Source organism: Aricia agestis, chromosome 11 (genome assembly GCF_905147365.1).
Source record: "Aricia agestis chromosome 11, ilAriAges1.1, whole genome shotgun sequence".
Classification (NCBI taxonomy): domain Eukaryota; kingdom Metazoa; phylum Arthropoda; class Insecta; order Lepidoptera; family Lycaenidae; genus Aricia; species Aricia agestis.
The window spans coordinates 10,539,100-10,560,629 of NC_056416.1; the positions used below are offsets into that span (position 1 = coordinate 10,539,100).

General features: G+C 36.1%; 2 protein-coding genes across 3 annotated transcripts in view; one reads left to right on the forward strand and one right to left on the reverse strand.

Moving 5' to 3' along the window:
• Window positions 1-1,862: 1,862 nt before the first annotated feature.
• LOC121731537 (DNA primase small subunit) lies at window positions 1,863-7,574 on the forward strand. The gene is made up of 8 exons (XM_042121012.1): window positions 1,863-1,985; window positions 2,062-2,318; window positions 2,505-2,674; window positions 2,922-3,120; window positions 3,776-3,986; window positions 4,401-4,740; window positions 7,133-7,185; window positions 7,333-7,574. The coding sequence occupies exons 1-7, from the start codon at window positions 1,983-1,985 to the stop codon at window positions 7,150-7,152; spliced, it is 1,200 nt and encodes a 399-aa protein (XP_041976946.1). The 5' UTR covers window positions 1,863-1,982; the 3' UTR covers window positions 7,153-7,185; window positions 7,333-7,574.
• LOC121731542 (peflin) overlaps window positions 7,357-21,530 on the reverse strand; it is a 30,559-nt gene continuing 16,385 nt past the window's right edge. The window contains exons 1-4 of one of the 2 annotated variants that reach the window (XM_042121019.1): window positions 12,954-15,764; window positions 9,646-9,877; window positions 8,334-8,477; window positions 7,357-7,866 (exon numbers count right to left, since the gene is read on the reverse strand). In XM_042121019.1, the coding sequence (XP_041976953.1) occupies window positions 7,643-7,866; window positions 8,334-8,477; window positions 9,646-9,877; window positions 12,954-15,578 (3,225 nt within the window). In that variant the 5' untranslated portion in view covers window positions 15,579-15,764 and the 3' untranslated portion in view covers window positions 7,357-7,642. Of the gene's footprint in view, window positions 7,867-8,333; window positions 8,478-9,645; window positions 9,926-12,953; window positions 15,765-21,530 lie in introns of those variants that run through there. The other variant, XM_042121018.1, reaches the window with a different exon arrangement.

Below are 21,530 nucleotides of genomic sequence, written 5' to 3' on the forward strand. Positions count from 1 at the left end.
CGATATATTGATTGCATACACGAATGCACAAGTAACTAATATATTAGGTAGATAGGCCACGCATAACGAAGAACCTAATAATAACAATAAGAATAAATTTATATTAAAAAATTGTCATACACATTGATTCATGCCGCGGCCGCACATGCGTATATCGTCAATGAGACGATACCACTGAACGATCGCGATACCGTACAGATCGTCCGGTATCGTCTCAAAGTGCCTGTCAAGAAAGTCATGACAGGCGGGAAATTTTTCTAAACGTAATCACGCTAAAAGGTGTATTTTTTCTATGTATTTTCACAGAGAACGCTTATTACATTTTAAATATTGTCACCTTGCACATTTTTATCTTAAATTAATAAAGTTCTCATATTTTTTATTTCATTTAAAAAATTTCACGCCTGTCATGACTTTCTTGACAGACTATAGATTAAACGGATCAACCTACTGATAGCCGTCCATTCTTACTTTGTGTATAACTCTTTCTACCTAGATTTTTTTTTTGGAATGAATTAAATATATTACTAGAATAAAGCACATTATACATGATAGAAAACTGCTTATCATAAATAAAGCACATGCAATGAATAAACCTGAAACAAAATATTTATTTTTAGTTCAGTTTCCAAGTAAAATATGTAATAATGCATTTAATGGCATACTTAATCAATAGGTTGTGTTAATAAAGGGCTGTAATAATAACTTACTTACCTTCTAATATGCAAAGTATAAAAATAACACAAATGGTTCCAATGAACATGGTTAAAATAAAACTTATTATTGGGGTGAATACTGCTAGAGTAAATATAAATATCAGTGTGCAAAATGTTGGCTTGTCTAGCAGAAATTGTATACATTTTAGTATTTGAACATGCGTGCATTTCGATAAAGTGTCAATTAGTGGTAGACATGGTTCTGAAATAAAATATTACAATAGTTGTTATTATTTTCACTGCCAATAATTATAATTTGTTATTGTAACATATTTTAAACAAAGTCAAAGAGGATAATAATATAAACTATGTAACACATTTAAATACTTCACTTCTCATTTCCTTTCAAATACAAATACCTACCGATAGAACACTTTATAGCTAGCGGTAGTGAATTTGCAAAATCTATTTCCATGTTGACTTCGTTTTCGTTTCTTTAGTAGTAATCTTTAAGTTGTTGCCTCGTGTATAATTGTAAATTGTTATAAATAAATGTAGGGTACTTGTGAATAATATAAGTACCGTATAGATAGTTTATAAAAATTACAATAATTAATGTTTTCTTCAAAACTGTACCTAATTCTTGACGTTATTAGCTTCAATAATTTTAGATACTATCGTTGCGTTTTTAACTTAGCAACTTTTTTGCTATGAAATTTTTGATATTGAATTTCGCTCGCTATTTTCTGAATGCTGATAGATACTGATTAATGGCATTATTTTATAGCGTTTTCGGCATCTAGAACTGTTCCGGGGCCGCGCGGGAGCAGGGCGGGCAGGGCATACCGAATGGTTACGGAAATAGCCGAACAAAACCGGTGATCCACGAAGCATTTATGCCGCGGCCGCGGCATAAATGCTTATGCGTCTATCGTACTCGGAAGCTTCGTGGTATGGCCTATGAGAACATACCATTAGACGACACACGTGCCATCACGAACGTGGGCGGGAGCGCTGCTGGTAAAAGAGAACTGTCAAAAATAACGCGAGCTGTAGTGACTTCGGCGATTTTCTTCGATCTTCGTCTGCACTGGGCGCTACTACGCTAAAACGCTAGCCGTACTATTACCATAATAAAAAAAACTGATGTCAATTGTCATTGTCAATCTATCGCGCGCATTTTAATTGTTTGTTTTTGGATGGTTTTCGGAATTTGCACGTTGTAGATAAAATTGATATAATTGTATTAATTTTATCTGAATAAAATCATCATATTGATTTAAATTTAAAAAGAATCTGTTAACATTACAATAGCGCCGGATAAAAATGGTAATTATGCATTCAAACTTACTATTGCATTACTTACTCTTTTGATGTGTATATAACTGAATATTTCTTATTGCAGGTCGGGCAATATGATGAAAACTTATTACCTGATATGTTGCCTATATACTATACGCGACAATTTCCTCAGAAAATATTATGTCGCTGGCTTTCATGTGGTAGTAGTCCACAGCCGCTCTGCAATAGAGAATTATCTTTCACACTTGCTGATGACGTTTACCTGCGATATTTATCATTCAGTGACCAAAAAGAACTTCAAACACTATTCCAAAAGAAATGCCCACATAAATTAGATATTGGTGCTGTTTATAACACAAAGTAAGTTTCAGGTTTTAATCTTGAAAAGCTATCTTAATTTACTTGATCATAACAAGTGAATTTGGTTTAATTTATGTTTAATAATAATTCTTTTAATTAAACATATGTACATTTTTTGTTTAAATTTGCCCTGATAGTACAGTTTTAAATTGAACCAAAAGAAACAACTTTTGTTTATTTTTACAGACCATCAATTGGCCGACATGATGCTGTAGTCCTGGCTAGGGAGCTTGTGTTTGATATAGATTTAACAGACTATGATGAAATCCGAACATGTTGTCAGGAAGCAAAGGTCTGTGATAAATGCTGGAAGTTTATGGTAATAGCATGTGAAATTCTGAACACAGCATTAAAAGGTAATAATATAATATGTTTTTTTTAACCCATTGAGCGTGGAAAAACGAGACACAATAGAATTTCTATTGTGTCTCGGTCACCGGTGACCGTATGGGGCTTGATGAATTAATGAAAGAAGTTTGAATTTTATCTGAAAGTGCAAAATTATTTACAAATAAAAAATATTGTTTGTCAATATACATGTTAAATTACATTATTTTAAATTACATGGCAAATAGTTTAAAGCTTCCATATTTCATGATACAGATGACTTTGGATTTCAAAGTATACTTTGGGTGTTTTCTGGACGACGTGGAATACATTGCTGGGTGTCAGATTATGAAGCAAGAACCCTGGACAGTCCTGGAAGATCAGCTGTCGCCGACTACTTGTGTTTGATATCTGGTGGTGAAAATCAGAGCAAGAAGGTTCATTTAGGCAGTGACAATCTGCATACCAGTATAAAGTAAATAATTATTTTTAGGATATATAGTAATAGGAGCAAAGAAATAGAGGAAAATGTGGAAAAAACATAGGGAAATTATTTGAAAGGGCTTATTTGAATGCGCTACTGGTCTGATTTGAAAAATTATTTCAGCCTTAGGTAGCCCATTTATCGAGGAAGGCTATAGGCTATATTTCATCACGCTAAAGGTACAATTCCGTGCATCGCGTGCGTCTGTCGCGGGCCTCGGAAGTGGTGCCATACATTTTCATACACTGACTATTGTTGCGAACGGCGGACGACAGTTGTAGGCGGCACGCGGCCGCGATCGATCGCGATGCACGGAATTGTACCTTTAGACCAATAGGAGCGATGAAATAGAGGAAAATAGTGAAAGAACGGGGGAAATTATTTGAAAGGGCTTATCTCACAAACTACTGGAGCAATTTTTCTGTTATTTGGCACAGATAAGAAGTAGACCACATGAAGGATCATAGGCTATTTTTGTGGACCAATTTGTCTGTGAAATATCTAATTTATGCGGGCGAAGCCGCGCGGAGTGTCTAGTGATTTAAAATACATCTCCCTCATGGGATCGCAGACACAATAGATTTTCAATTGTTATGCAGCAGCCGGCTGACGCTTGGGGATTGATGGGTTAATGTTCTGTTTTCAGGAGAGCAGTAACTATAATTGATAGATATTTCATTAAAGTTCTTGAAGAACAAGAATTCTTATCTACAGATGAAAGGTTAAAGAAGTTTTTGAAAATGATTCAAGATGAAAATCTACGAAATCAAGTTGAGAGCAATTTACAAAAGATGTCAGAGTCTTCAGTTGAAAGATGGGAAGCTTTTGTAGAGATCTACAACAGACACTGTAAAGAAGTAAGTTATTACTTTTTTAAATCTTTAATATACATATTTATATATTACTATCTGTCCCGGCAAACGTTTCTTTGCCAATATAAAGTATTTCGCCAGTACTATTTTATTGACGTGACTAAATAAGTATGTCACCATGGCAACGTCCATCGCTATCCCGTCGCACAAACAATGGTCGCCGTCAGTCTCGAGTTGTAATAATTTACTATTATTTATTCAACAAATGCACCTATCAATATGAAAAGTACCTAGTAGCCGATTCTCAGACCCACTGAATATGCATATAAAATTTGGTTAAAATTAGTAAAGCCATTTCGGAGGAGTAACAGTGTTGACACGAGAATTTTATATATAAGATATTTACCTCACACACTTTGCATACATTGTTTGTTTTCAATTTACCTTATTACTTTTCAGAATCCCAATTCATTTCGGAAATCTAAATATTTGTTGGAAGAAATAAAAATTCAATACTGCTATCCAAGACTTGATGTGAATGTTACAAAAGGTTTCAACCATTTGCTTAAGTCCCCATTCAGTATTCATCCAAAGACTGGAAAGGTTTCTATAGCATTTAAGCCAGAGAATGCTAAAAATATGAAGCTAGAAGACATACCTACAATTTACACTTTATTAGATGACAGTGCTTCAGAAAATAGCAAACACGATAGTAACATGAAGTTAGCAGTAAAAACGTTTCAAGAAGTTGTATTTTCTTTGGAGAAGGCAGAGGCGTTAAGGCGAAGAAATGAAGCAAGTAAGTTGCTTATAAATTAAATGCATTCAATAGTTTATTGAAATGAAATGAAATTACAAATCACCCCCCAAACCTCTACACAACGCCTCAATTTTTTTCTGGGTCCTACACCTACCCATAAGCCTAAGCCCGGGCGCGCACTAGCGGCCATCGAGATAGATATCTTAGTATGAAACCGCCATAGAGCACGCGCACCTGGCAGCACGCTGTCAAGCGGCCAGACCATACTTTCGATGGCCGCCGCGGCCTGGCCGCTAGTGCGCGACCGGGCTAAGCCTTTAGCCCTTTAGCGCCCACAAGGGGGTTATCGCCCAGTTTGGAAAAGCCTGGTTCATATTATAATGCTAGATGATGCCGCAACTCAGTTGCGCCAAAATTCCATTATCGCGCGGGAATCGTACATTTTTTCGGGATAAATAGTATCCTATGTCCTTTCCTGGGACCCAAAGCATCTCCATGCCAAATTCAGCCAAATCAGTCCAGCGGTTGAGGCGTGAAGAGGTAACAGACAAACAGACAGACTTTCGCATTTAATAATATTAGTATGGACTAGATGATGCCCAAAAGTCCGTTGCGCCAAAACAAGTTTATCGCGCGGGAACCGTACGTTTCTCCGGGACAAAAAGTATCCTATGTCCTTTCCTGGGACTCAAAGTATCTCCATGCCCAGCAAAATCGGTTCAGCGTTTAGGCGTGAAGAGGTAACAGACAGACAGATACACTTTCACATTTATAATATTATTAGCATTAGATGGTATTAGTATAATACTAGCTGTTTGACCGAGCTTTGCTCGGTATTCGATAAAACACGAATAAAATGGTTTTTTTTAATTATTCCTAGCTAGATCGATTTATCGCCCCCGAAACCCCCTATATACTAAATTTCATGAAAATCGTTGGAGCCGATTCCGAGATTCCAATTATATACAAGGTGTAACAAAAGTAAGTGATAATACTTTAGGGTGTGTACGTGTTCCTTGTAGAGAGTTCACTGTGAAAGTAGCAGCGCTGAAAGACCAAATTTCTTTTTCACTTTTGTATGGGGAAACTCGTGACGTTCGGGCGCTTGCCCATACAAAAGTGAAAAAATTTTTTGGTCTTTCAGCGCTGCTACTTTCACAGTGAACTCTCTATAAGGAACACATACACACCCTAAAGCATTATCACTTGTTTTTGTTACACCCTGTATATACACTAGATGTCCCGCGCGGCTTCGCCCGCGTAAATTAGGAATTTTACGGAAACCGGATATTTTCCCATAAAAATAGCTCTTATGTCCCTACTCCCTTCACTTGGTTTACTCTATATCTGTGCCAAATATTGCCATAAAAATTGCTCCAGTAGTTCGTAATTTCTAATATTTCCCCCGTTTTTCCCACATTTTCCTGAGTTTCTTCGGTCGTATTAGTTTTAGCGTGATAATAAATAGCCTATAGTCTTATTCGATAAATTAACTATCTTACATACTCTCAGTTAAAGCAAATATACTCTCAAGCAATATTAAGTATCGATTTTTTTAAATTATCGCTTGACAAACTCGAGTCTCGATCTAAAAGACTATGCAAAGTACCAATAACAGGGTCATTATAGGCTCATAAGTCATAACCATGGGACGATGTATGGTATAAAATGGTAGTGATGATGATGATGATGATGAATGTAATTTGCGTAGTAGCATATGCTTTCCGTTCTTAAAACAACGCCGAATTTCCCAAACTTATATCTATAAAGAATCAGGAGTTCTCTCAGCACCTTCCGAACCACGGTATACCAGGTATACCTCGCTGCAAAATCATGCTTAGAATACTTCTCACGAAACCGAAGTCACCACATGTTTCCATATAAATTTTGAGAAGTTCCCTCGATTACTTATGCATCCTTCATCAGATCACCACTTTTGTGAATATAATACCAAATTGGGATGATACCACATATACCAAAAGAAAAATTTTGAAAATCGGTTCACAAACGGCGGAGTAAATCGCATTCAATATTATTCTAAATTGAAATAGAATAATATTGAATGCGATGATAGCGCCGTCCGCCGGATCTAATGTAAAACATTCCAAAATCAACAACTCCTTATAAATAAGAAATTAATTGAAAAAACATTTTCCAGTAGACCAAACTGTAAATCTAAACCATTCTCGAATCTCCACGAACACACACAAAAAATTTCATCAAAATTGGTCCAGTCGTTTAGGAGGAGTTCAGTCACATACACACGCACACAAGAAATATATATATTAAGATATATACAAGAATTGCTCGTTTAAAGATAGAAGATTAGTATGGATTATGTAGACACTTGCAGTTTTTTTTTCATTTTAAAAAACTTTCACGTTAATCAGTGCTATAAACTTGTTAGTAATACATTTTTACCTTTTTTCAGGTGCCACCCTGGATTTTTAACAGTGCTACAAATGCAGTCTGCTAAGAAAACATGTTTTGAGTTTTTTTGGCAGGAGTTTATGTGTTCACTATGCGTGATTGGCTAACGTCAAAAAATTAACCAATCAAGAATGCTAGTGAAAAGATAAACTGCTGATAAAAAACTTTAGAAACCGGCTATCAATTATCATTAAGACACAACAAAAGTCTAATAAAACAGCTGTGTAGCATTCAACAAATGTATTATTACAACTCATTTTAAAACATAATATACAAAATATAATAATATATTCTGGCAACACTCACAAAATTATCTACTAGCAAATAACAATACAAAATATAATTAATTTCATATTCGATATTTTGAGTCCAATCCTCCTTAGTGCTAAAACGCGGTCTGTGATTTCACTATTGCGAACCCTCATATATTTATTGCGTGATTATAAGCTATTGTTATTCGTACCCGTCATTTTTTATTGTAAAGTGTTAGTCAGCATCCACCATTTAAATTTTAAATAGAGCAGCTTAAAGCGATGTTTAGGAATTCTTCGAAACCAATCGTAACTGTCCCGTTTTGTTGGGTGTCACGGGTACGGAATGCTTCAGTAAAGCGTTGTAGCTGCACACACAATACTATGAAGTTGTCAACAGAGACTTTGCCTTCTCTTGGGTCACATCGCTTTATCAAAAACGATATGAATTCAGGTGTGAAACGGAATCCCATTTGCGTGAATGCTGAAAATAATAAAAAAATCAATTTGTTACTTAACATACTTTTTAATTTAAAAAAAAAAAAATCTATAAAAAGGGCACCTTTGCTATTATGGTCTATCTCACAGATTTTTGTTCTGAGGTCTATCTTCTTAGAGTAAAGCCATTACTCTATGAAGATAGACCCCAATAGTTAGGGAGAGTAGAGGCTGGTAGAGTTGCGGTAGGTTCTATCGTACCCACAACTCTGCTTTAAGCGATGAGTGGAGCACCATGGGGTTTTAGTGGATAGACTACGCAGGAGTCCCACATACCCCGGCCGACAATTTGCCGGGGATGCGTAAAGCATTTCCCCATTAAAAAAAGGAGAGTAGGGAAGGTGCAGGTCAATGACAATGGTGTAGGTTATCTACCTACACCAATTATAAGTATAGTGCGTAGGTGTAAGTAGTTTATAGATCTATAGATACTAGACATTTTAAGGCCTCTACCTTTACTAAGTTCCTCCTCTTCAATATGTCCAGACTGGTCAGTATCATATGTCTTGAACACCGTGAGCCACTGGTTGACGTATGTGTACAGTTTATCAAACTCCTCAACATTGACGTGTCCCGAGCGGTCTTTGTCAAACATACCTATAAATATACGTACCAAATACAGACAAAATTTCTTAAAGGAAGGAATCAAATTATTATTATATTGTAGTAAATATCTGTTAAATAAAACTCTAAAGAAGTTCCTGCTAATCTTTCAGAGCGGCCGCTTTTGTGATCGATCTACTACGAACTAGTTTATTGACAAGGTTTTCTAAAATATTTTGCTTTAGGCCGCCGCTCGCCTTGAAGCACCCTTAAGCCTGATTTCACCAACGACTGTCTGAGTTAATGGTCGAATTAGTATCACGTTACCTCCTTCGTTTTTCATATGGGGGGGGGGGATTACATTATCATTTATATTGGATCATTTCTTGATCATATATAGGATCCAATATATATGATCATTTGATCATATCTGCATATTACATTATCATATTTCATTGATCCTATTTTACGTCATATGTGGTGTCAATAGCCAATATAGAGCGCTAACGCTGACAGGTATTGACGTCAGGGTTACTAGATCTCAGAGAATTCGATTTGTCAAAAGACATCGTCATTTTTAATATGGCTTGTTTTTTGTTATTTCAGCAAGATTATCCAAGTATATAATTAGAAAAATAATTACATTACATTATTTGAAACATATTAACGAACAAGAAATTAAAAACTCTTTTTTTATATTAAATAACTGGCAACAATTTCTATGACCGTATTGGATCCAATCTCTCAGCAAATGTCAAAAATCTATGATCAAGGAAGAAATTAATCATATGTCTATATTACATTATCCAATATCATTGATGATTGACTCAATGATCTCGGATCCAATATATATGATAATCTAATATCCCCCCTAGAACACTATTTCGAAGATGCCAGAGTCCAGAAGTAATCAGTCGAAAATATTAAATAACTGGCAACAATTTCTATGACCGTATTGGATCCAATCTCTCAGCAAAATATGTCAAAAATCTATGATCAAGGAAGAAATGAATCATATGTCTATATTACATTATCCAATATCATTGACTCAATGATCTCGGATCCAATATATATGATAATCTAATATCCCCCCTAGAACACTATTTTGAAGATACCAGAGTCCAGAAGTAATCAGTCGAAACATAACTCGAACACAGAACACTCATTTTTAACTTTAGCATGGAATTCACAATCATTCATGAAAGTTACAAAACTGGCTTACCAAGCATCAAGTTACAGGCAATTTCGGAAAACTGTTGTCCGTTGGCGTTAACGAGGGCCGATCTCAGCTCCACTGCGGTTATAAAACCAGATTGGTCTTTATCAACCGCCCGGAACCACTGCTGCACCTGCGGCGACACCGTGCCACCACCTCCCAAGGACGGATACGGTCCGTGCCCCATCTCCAGACCTTGACCACCTGGTTGAGTATACCCTGCACCTGGTTGACCATACTCTGCACCTGGTTGAGCATACCCTGCACCTGGTTGACCATATCCAGGCTGAAATTCCAAATAAATAACAATTATGTATAGCATTGTTGCATGTAAAATTCTTTAACAAGCCAGGAATTTTATTCTGGCAGAGAGAGTCATAGTTTGACATGATAATCGCAATAGTAGTAGAAATAACTTAGTCATCAATACTGCTAAATAGGGCTGCTTGGCTTCAACAACCATAATATTTTGTATGGCTTTGCTTTAGTTACCATTATTGGCCACTAGGGGCGCTGTTTCGATCCTTTTAATATGGATATGTATATTATGCAGTAATATGCAGATACCTTGGGGGCTTGGACTTTGGAGTTCCGGGAAAGAATAGTTTCTATCGCGACAGAATGTAGGGTTACAGGCTACAGCGTGAATCGTGATTAAATAATTTCTTCAGAAGAGTTGCGGGTTACTTTATATCAAATATTTTGTAAGTAAGGCAATAGAAAATAAACCATTTGTCTAAAACGACTTTATTGTATCAAGTTGGTACATTTAAATATTAATAATTATATCTTAACACTTATTATAAACACATTCAGTACAAACAATATACAGCTGCATCAAGTTATATCCTATAGGCAAAACATTTAAGTAGGTTCATGGTTAGTACTTAGTACTTGTACTAAATTCAAATATCCGAATTCCTTAGGATTTGTTATTAAAATATATATATTTTATAAAATAAACCTTATAAAACTTAGCTCATGCTTGTGGTTTATATTAAACATAACACTACTTTTGTATAGCAATGGCCAATGAGCAAAAGGGACTTTTTAGGTATTACCATTTAATTCTATGTATACTTCCTCCTTGCCCATAAAAATATTTTTACCGCCAAATTAAGTCTGATGTCTTTTAAAGTATTACATAACAGACCTAAGACTCGAATAAAACTCGCACTAACCCCTCTGAGGTGTTAGTGCGAGTTTTATTCGATCATACGCATCGAGGACGTTAACGCGAATTTATATGGAATCAAAGCAGCGCCATCTACTGCCTAACGTGGATACTGCTTTGATCCCATATAAATTCACGTTAACGTGCTCGATGCGTATGATCGAATTAAACTCGCACTAACCCCTCTGCTGTGGTTAAACTGTGTAAATATTTGAACAAGGGGGTAAATATATAATAGTAATTTGACTTTTAATAAAAAGGAGAGATTTTATTGTCTTTTGTTGTAGTATAGCTATAATTAAATATATAAGTTTATAATATTTTATAACTATGTCTAGAATTAGCGTCATGCCACCAGAATGCCAAGTGTGAGTTATTGTCATCTCTAGCTGAAAGAACAGTAACTAGATTTTGTATGACATTAGGACAGTGCCAGTGGCAAACAATGCTTACAAATTGATGCCAGAAATCTAGCTAGTTTTACTCACAGTGAGAAATGACAAAAACTCACTCAGCACAAATATTTGGTAATACCTAATTAGTCCTAGAGTCCTTATTATTTCTTACAATATTTCAAAATAGTCAGCTGGTTTATGTGAAGTAAATACAAAATATAAACTTTTTAATGCCAAGAGCTAAAAAGCATCAAGGCACTTTACAGTCTAAGGATGAATAAATAGTTTTAATACTTAATACTTTGTTACTCTATGTCTAGGGGTACTATATTTTTTCGAAAACATTCCCAATAATCTAAGTAGGCAAACTATTTTACTTTCTACTACATATCATAAATTCTTAGATTTTAATTTATAATAAAGTTGGTGGCATGAAAATCCTGAGAAGTATTGCATAGGTACATACATAGTATTATATCGCAAGAGATAAAACATAGTATAGGCCTACAGGCTTTAAAATTTCATGTTCTAGTAATTCACAAACACTAGCAAATACAAACAAAGGTAGCAACATTTGTAAAAAAATTTGAAAACAATTAAGTTTGTGTGTAATACACACAAAAAACAAAATATATTTTGCAACTTTAAAACTGTAGAAGTGCAGAAAAAGCAATTCAAATTATTGTATTCCTTTTTAGTTTCTACCAGGAAATACAATATTTTAGTGTATTTCACAGAAGTAGTGCTCATATCTATTAAAATTTAGGCACATTTGATTACCCTTGCAATAAATGAAGATGTTTTTGAAAGTGTCTTCATTTTGGTTCTTACAAGAAAGTTTGTGCCCTAATAGTTTTTAAAATCAATTAATGTTAACATAAATGTTCTGCTTTTCAACCATTCCATTCATACAATTACATTTACACTTACATTAATCAAGTCTATAAATTATTGTTACATTGTTATTCTTATTTTAATAATAATTTTATAACTATAATGAAATCATTTAAACTCATCTCTCTCACAAAAAACAATTACCCTAAATAGTTAGATTTGCTACAATCTCGGTTAAAAAGCTACCATCAAATCACAAAGTAAAGAAATCTTATAGTTTTCATTTAGAAGTTGAGCACTTCTGTTACAGATGTTATACAAAATTACCCCTAACTTGTAAAACAATTTTATATGAGTGATTAGCTATGTCTCTGTCTGACTCTTTGGAAAGCCATATGACAGAAAGAGACAAGGATAGTGAAACAGCTAATCAATAGTTAAAATATTTTTACCAGTAAGGGGGGATATAAGAACTAGGTAATATTTTAATCATAAGAAAAACAAAAACCATACATACATGACACTCAGTCTTATATATCAACCAATACTGGCAAGTTTGTTACATTTTGTACTAAGAAATCAATATAATAATGCAAAATAGACAATGCTTTTTCACTAATTAATGGATTCATAAATTTATTATTTCCAATGCAAATTATCATTGATTATTAATGACAAATAGTACAGCTTTTATCAAAATGTATTTTAAATTTTAACATTACAATTAAATACACATTAAATATTCCCTAATCCTTTTTTCGACTTTGAGTTGAATGTTGAGTAATAAATTAGTGAAAATGCAATGTTTTAAACAATAATAAGAATATTTTAACAGGAATACAACTTTAGGCTTACACATTACTACTGTGACTAGAAAAACTGTATGTAGCAGGTGTAACGCATGTGTTCACACATACTTGTATAGACGGTTTAAAGGAGGAAGGTAGGAGCTTATGTGCTTCCTGTACTGGTGAATAGCTTCGGCATACTGCAGATTCAAAATGCACTTGATCACTTTTATCTGTAGGCACACCATCAAAGCTCGTTTGTTTAGCCGAATCTCCAGTCCCGCTATCTTTGCACGATGAATGTTCGGATAGATTGTCTGGAAACATGTGAGGGGATTCACTATCACTATGCACAACTTGTGTCATTTTCACACTTTCAGCTGGATACTGGCGTACCGCACCCGCCATCCGTCTACGGGTGTGATAAATAATCACCACCCATATGATCGAAGTTCCTACTGCACAACACACTACCGTTATTATAATTATACCGGTCATATCTTCTTCTTTAACCATAATGGCTACTGGAGGTAGCACTTTCACCTCAAACATTTCCTTTTTAGTGCCAAGTTCGTTTGTGATTTCACACTCATATTGGCCTGCATCCTCAGATTCTGTATTAATTGTAACGAGGTACTGGTTATCATTTAGGAAATAATGCCTCTTGGAAGGAACTACAATTGAGCCATCTTTAAACCATTTCAGGACTGGTTTTGGTGAACCTGTCACTGTACATTCTAGTACAGTTGATTCTCCACTGACGACCTCCTTGTTTTCCATCACTCTAATAAAGGATGGCTCCTGCAATACTGTTACTGTAGCATTGGCTAATATGGTACCAGCATCATTTTTTGCTGCACAACTGTATATGCCCATATCTGCTGGTTTGGCATTAACAATGAAAAATCGAGGATCATTGGGAATCACATTCATCCTTCTTTCTCGGGCTGCTGGAAAGTCATTGCCTCCATCTTTCTTCCAAGAAATTTCAGGTGGTGGGTCACCAGTTGCAGCACAATTAAGGGTCACGAGTTCTCCAGTCTTTACTGTCACATTTGTGGGTTTTACTCGAAAATGTGGGTACGTCACAATGTTGACAGTGGCTTTGTTTGAGTATGTTGTGCCAAATTTGTTGCTAACAACACATTGGTATCTTCCTGCATCACCATAAGCAACATTTGGGAGTATTAAAATTGAGGTGGCTATATGTCCTTTTTCAGATACGGTAACATTTTCATAAACTGTTGGGTTGCTTATGTTGCCATTATTTTTTCTCCATAAGAATGTGATATTACTAAAAGGGTTTGATGTTGCTGAGCATACTAAATTGTCTGAACGATTCTTTATGGCATGATGTGGTTTTGGATGTTCTGTTATTTTTGGCTTTGGGGAGTTGTCCCCACAGTTATCTTCCTTCAGTTTGGAAATAGCAAAGCCTCTGACTTCAGATGGGTAGGCGCATGTCGCTTTTACAGATCTATGCTCCACTTTATCTCTTATCCACTTGACAATCCATAGTAAGTTGCAGTCACATAGGAGAGAATTAGAATTGAGGTAAAATTTCTTCAGTTTAGACATAGAATCAAAGGCATGCTGTTGGATTGATGTTATATTGTTGTTCCTTAAATCTAGCTCTACAACATTATTCAATCCCTCAAAAGCTCTTGAGCCTATAGATTTTATATGATTGTTTGATAAGTTAAATATCTTCAAGCTTTGCAGCTTAGAAAACGGTCCAGACATGTCCTCCACAGTCCATGAAATCTTGTTGTTGTTTAAATAGAGAATTTGCAGTTTAGTCATATGACTAAAGGCCTCCTGAGATATTGAGGAAATATTGTTGTTACTCAATTTAAGAGTTTGTAAATTAACTAAGTGCTGGAAGGTTCGTCCCTCTATTTCAAACAGACTGTTGTGGGAGAGATTTAAATTTTCTAATTTGGAGCACAGCTCCCAACTGCCCAAATCAATATGCGAAATTAAATTATTGGACATTGACAATGTGGCTAAAGATTCCAGTCCATAAGTCCAGCCCTTCGATATATTTTTAATTCCATTGTGATCCAGATGCAATAAATTTACTGATTTAAAACCAAAAAATGCTCCATCCATAATATTTTCAATATTGTTGTACTTTATTCTCAGAACTGAAAGGTTAGACAATCCTTTGAAAACTAACCCATTTATGACTCTCAGTTTGTTGTGATTCAGCTCCAAAACCTTGAGGTTAGACTGATTGCTGAAGAGATGGTTGGGCAGTGACACAATTTCATTTTTGTTCAATTTCAGTGAGACCAGATTGGTGAGGTTGACCAAAGCATTTTCATCAATAGTCTTTATGCGATTGTTATTTAAACTTAATACTTTTATGGAGCAGTTCACTGGAAAACGTCCTGCGTCTATGGACTCTATATGATTCTTATTTAGACTTACATCTTGTATTTCATTGATGCTATGAAAATTAGGTATGTGTGTTAAAGCATTTTTGTCGAGCCTTAGGATTCTTAAATAGGCCAGTCTTTCGAAGCCAGCGGTAACATCTTTGCTTAGCTTATTGGAGTTTAGATCCAATTGTTCCACCCACACAGGAATATTGGGCACAGTAGCCAAGTTTTTTCCGGAGCAATCCACATACTTTTTTAGGCAGACACATTTTTGTGGACACTCGTAGTATTCAGTTTGGGACGTAATTCGTATCAGTAATAACGCCGTAACAATAGTAAAGAAATGGGTGTCTCCCATTTTCATGCATTTGGATTGGTTCACGAATCATTTAGAATTAAGTGTTTATCATTTCACATACTTTAATTTAACAACACACACTTCACTAAATATAGAAATTACAAATTCACAAAGATTCACGGATTAACATTATGTCATAAACCAAATCAATGAAACAGAAAAACAACTCCACTTGTTTACTGACTCGGCCGCCATTTTCTTTGATCGTCAATCGATCATTTTTACACTTCAAGCGGTCACTAGAGGCAAAAGAGTGGTATTCATAATGCCAAAATTAAATATTATTAAAATCGAAAATTAATTACCTACTTTTAAAAATAAGTAAGTATACATTTTACTATATATAACATTGTTTTTTATTGTATAAATTGTATATAAATAAGTCTATAGTATAAATGCTTAAGAAGTTTAGAATATAGGCTCACTTTCTTCAGAAAAGTATTTTTTTTTCCAATTTTGTATTTGCCCGCAACTCCGGATTTTTGATGAGATATGAAAGTACCTAACGTCTGTCCAAAATGTAATTTTCCCGCGAAAAAAGAAGGTCTAAGTAATAATAATAATAATATGTCCTTCTATAGATTATTGTAGGTCTAGGCCAGGGGTTCCCAAACTTATTTTGGCTACTGCCCACTTTGAGAACAAATTTTTTAGCACCCCCTTGTTTCACCTACCTTCTTATCTTTATTATAGGGCTTATGCCGCAAATTTTATAAAAATAAATACAAAATGCTAAATTAGTCGTTTTCATGCTGGGGGTTACCTAACTGTGTTTTCATGTTTCAAACCATATTTTTAGCATATATGGTTTGAAACATGAAAACACAGTTAGTATACACATATAGCATAATAAAAAGTAAAAACTAAGGACACGTAATGCTAAGTACTGACATACGGTTTTGCTCGATAGTTTTACTCCAAATCGAGCAATAACCACCCGCCAAAACTAACAGTTCGAAGGCTCGCTTCGAGCCGGCTCGATGGAATTAAATATAATGTCAAATATGTCATTTCCTTCGATTTGGAGTAAAACTATCGAGCAAAACCGTATGTGAGTACCTACTTAGCATAACTATTACCTACAAAATGGTGGTTTTTGTTCGAAAGGAACCAAAAAAATGTACCGTTTTTTTGGTTCCTTTTGAACTGTCATGTAACGTCATGTCGGCACTATATATATAGGCGAACGCGTTGGCCGGCGCGCTGGCACAAAAAATACTGGGGGGGGGGGATGATAGGTTGACTGCTGCCCAAGGCTAGCTACGCCCATGACAGGTAGGCACTTGAAACTTGTTTAAAAATAATTTATCATCCACTTATTTAGGAATATTTAAGGCTTATTTAAGCTTCATAAAAAGTCCTACAATTTATCTATATAAATTGTAGGACTTTTTATGAAGCTATAGCACTAGATCAGTGTTTCCCAACCTTTTTCAGCCACAGACACCTAGGAAGTTAAGAATAGTTTCCATGGAACCCCTTAACCGATTCAATGCGGCGCACCTTTTTGAAGACTTTCAGTCGTGGCGGCATACAATTTTCTCGTGACACGTGAGCCGTGTCATACGCCATAGAACTAGATGACACGGCTACCGTGTCACCCGCCACATTCAAAAAGGTTTATTGTTTTTCTTGGTTTTTACGTGTTTATTAACCTAATTTATTTAATTGAAGCTAAACCATTGATGTTAACGGAAGGCTACGTTGTTTTGAGTTGATTTCGAGTAGTTTTACTATGTTTTAACCTGAAAATGGCAGGTTTTTACGTGGGAGAGCCATGCTTCGGCACGAATGGGCCGGCTCGACCGGAGAAATGTCACGTTCTCACAGAAAACCGGCGTGAAACAGCGCTTGCGCTGTGTTTCGCCGAGTGAGTGAGTTTACCGGAGGCCCAATCCCCTACCCTATTCCCTTTCCTACCCTCCCCTATTCCCTTCCCATTCCTACCCTCCCCTATTACCCTATTCCCTCTTAAAAGGCCGGCAACGCACCTGCAGCTCTTCTGATGTTGCGAGTGTCCATGGGCGACGGAAGTTGCTTTCCATCAGGTGACCCGTTTGCTCTTTTGCCCCCTTATTTCATTAAAAAAAAAAGGTACCTAAGCGATTTTTTTATTCAGATGTTGCAAACCTTTTGTAGGTTTCAAAGTTAGAGAAATGAGTATATTAAATAGATCTGGGTTTCCGATGTAAATTATATGTTCGTTGATAAGTTTAAAGAAGTTCGTTGTTAAGTTTTTTAACCGACTTCCAAAAAGGAGGATACGTTCAGCTGTGGATTTTTTTAAATGTGTGTTCAACGATTACTCCGCAGTTTGTGAACCAGTTTTCAAAAATTTTCTTTTGTTTTATGGGGTATTTGTTCCGATTGATCCGGTTCCGAGTTGGTACCATGTTCACAAAAGTGGTGGTCTGATGATGGGAACCATGAGGAAATAAAAAAATATGTAATATATACAATTTTTTCGGGTACACATTTAATACATGTCTCTACATTTAAATTAATAAAATTAAATAGTTTTAATAAATAATTTGCATTAGTTATTATCAATTTAAGTTCAATACATACTGTTAATGTGGCTTCTGAAATTGGCAAAGCTCTATGTGACCAATTAAGCAAATAAAGAAGACACCACCCATCAGCTGATAGTTCAACACAAATATTTCTACACTATATAATATAATACACAGCACTCAAGCTAAAATGTCACAACTAGACAACATACAAAAGGCAAAACTTGGAGGAATGCGTTATGAAGAAAATGGAAGAACTTACTAACTGGACTAACTAACTGGAAGAACTAACTAAATGGAAGAACCTACTACTTAAAGAAGAGCTCACATTTTCTATGCTCAGCTTATTGAGAAGGCAGATAGCAGAGTGCTCTAATGCCATTGATGTCATGGAGACGAGGTCTCGCAGAAAGTTCCTGATTGTCACCGGTGTTCCTGAGCAAAGCGGGGAAAATTAAGAAATTTAAAAAAACCCCCGCTAAAAAACTTTAAAAAGTAATGAAATAACATATTTTACTGCCTTAAGTTCAAATAATTTCTAACTTGTTTAAAGTAATATTTTAGTCCATAATTGTAGTCACGGTGTGTCGGGGGACCGCCAAGTAAACTACAACCTACAACCGCCAAGCTGATTATCTCGATTCAATTCGCTGTGAATGTGAAATGAAACATCTACATTAGCGGTCCCTCGACACACCTTGACAACAATTATGGACTAAAATATTACTTTACACAAGTTAGAAATTATTTGAACTTAAGGCAGTAAAATATATTATTTCATTACTTTTTAAAGTTGTTTGGCGGGGGTTTTTTTAAATTTCTTAATTTTATTTTATTTCATACTTTTTAAACTTGTGTTGGTTATAGTGCAGAGTAATTCCTATCAACAGAATCACTTTCTCATGATTACCATCCTTTTCGATGAGGCCGTTAATATGAGCCCAAACATGAAACCTTCACTTTGGGTTCATACGAAGCTCTGTTCCTATAGAATCCAGGTGATGCTGCATGCAAATATTTACTGTTTATCTACTTCTTACTGGTTGTCGCAATTAAAATGAGCCCAAACACGAAACCTCTGCTCTAAGTTGGCGAGGAGTTGGATATCCTATTGATTACCAGGTGATGCTGCAGCACCAGGTCAACTTTCCATTATTATGTGTATACGTATATTATTGTATATTCACAAATGTCACGAACTAGAATGAAATATACCCATCAAACGACTACAAGTTGCTAACGGCCTTTCATGAACCAGATAAACCCTGATTGTCCAGCACTGAGTAGGCTGATGATGATGAATTATAGCTAAGAACACTCTCGATCATGCCAGCTTTCAAACAAGAAAAACTAGATCAAAATCGGTCCACCCGTTTGGGTGCTACGATGCCACGGACAGATACACACACAGACAAACAGACAGACAGACAGACACGTCAAACTTATAACACCCCTCTTTTTTGTCGGGGGTTAAAAATATGATATTTATTGTGTATATAAAATATATATATATATATATATATATATATATATATATATATATATATATATATATATATATATATATATATATATATATATATATATATATACAGGGTGTAACAAAAATAAGTGATAATACTTTAGGGTGGGTACGTGTTCCTTGTAGAGAGTTCATTGTGAAAGTAGCAGCGCTGAAAGACGAAAAATATTTTTCACTTTTGTATGGGCAAGGGCCCGAGCGTCACGAGTTTCCCCATATAAAAGTGAAAAAAAAATTTGGTCTTTCAGGGCTGCTACTTTCACAGTGAACTCTCTACAAGGAACACGTACACACCCTAAAGTATTATCACTTATTTTTGTTACACCCTGTATATATATATATATATATATATATATATATATATGTCGGATCGAGACGTGTAGCGCCATCTGCTGGCGGGAGTTTGCACAATTTCAAATATTCACTAAACCGTTAACTACAATCCTTGCTAAGAGAGGGCGCTTTATGTCAAGAAGCGCCATACGGATTTTAATGTAAACTTTCTTTCATTAGTTTTGCCATGTTGGCGAAACTTACACACAGTAGGTGTTTTGATGTTAACATCCTTTTACATTTTGATTTTAACTTGAATACGGTTACTGATTTGATTTATTAATTTGTTATGTAATGTTGGCAGACTATGTTATAACTTGAATACGGTTATTGATTTGATTATTTGTTAAGTTATGTTGGTAGACAACGCTAACTTTCTGATTAGCTTGATCATGATTGGCGAGCTTGTACACAGTTACTAATTTGACTTTCTTTTACTACGTTAGCCATATTGTCAAGTTGCGAATTTGATTATGATCTTTACATTGATGTGTTGGCAAACTTGTTCACTTTAGCCAATCAGATTTGAAAGATTGTGTAAAGTTAAATTTCGTTAAGTTGGTACACAATGTTAAGTTTGTGATGATTGGTGGAACGCAAGCCGAAAAGGCTTGGACATGCTTCTTGGCGGGCTTGGGTGTTAACATTTTGGAAAAAAAAAAAGATTCAGACACATTCGGTTCGAGAGCCTACCAAAGGATAGCCACCAAGAAACTTGTCTGTTCCCGTGATCAAAATGTCCGAGGATCAAGAATGCCCAGATGTACCTGCTCTGGCCTCTCCTGTTCCGACATCAGAACTGGGATTAAATCGGACTTCCGACGAAGATTCACGGGTGAGCGAAAATCTTCTGCGCACGCTGCTGGAAGCCCAAAACCAGAATATGCTGGCCCTCATCAACGCCATGCACCCCGTGAGTAACCGCAAAGTTATTTTACCGGATTTCGATCCCAAAAACCGGACGCCGACGCACGTGCGTGGTGCACGACCGCAGAGTTGTGCCTATCTGATCAGGTTTTAGAGGGTAGTGCACTTATTCTTGCCCTCAGCGGTGCGCTCAAGGGGAACGCGTCACGGTGGCTATCCCAAATATCATTTGCGGGAATGACTTGGCGCCATTTTAAGGAAATTTTCCTATCCCGATACGGCGCCATAGAAACGCCTGCCGGAAATCTGATTAATCTTCAGAACGACAAACCCAGAGTCGACGAGAATATGGCGTCCTACGCTGCGCGACTCTTCACCACATTGATGGCCCGATTTAAGGACTCCTCTGCGGAGGAGATAATTTTATCCATGGTGTTAGCCCACGTGTCTCAGTTTGATGGAAGACTGAGACGCATCGCGTTTACCACTGAAATCAAGAGCCGGGAGCAAATGCAGCGGGAACTACAAGCATGTTCCTATCCCAAGAGGAAGACTGAAGACCACGTGGCCGACGTATCGAAGCGATCGAGAGCGTCCGTCGCGCCCACCCCTCCTCGATGCTTCCGATGTGGGCGACAGGGACATCGCAGTACCGACTGCCGCTCCATGGACTCCGAAAGATCATGCGATCGTTCCAACACTTCTGCTTCTACTCATACCAAG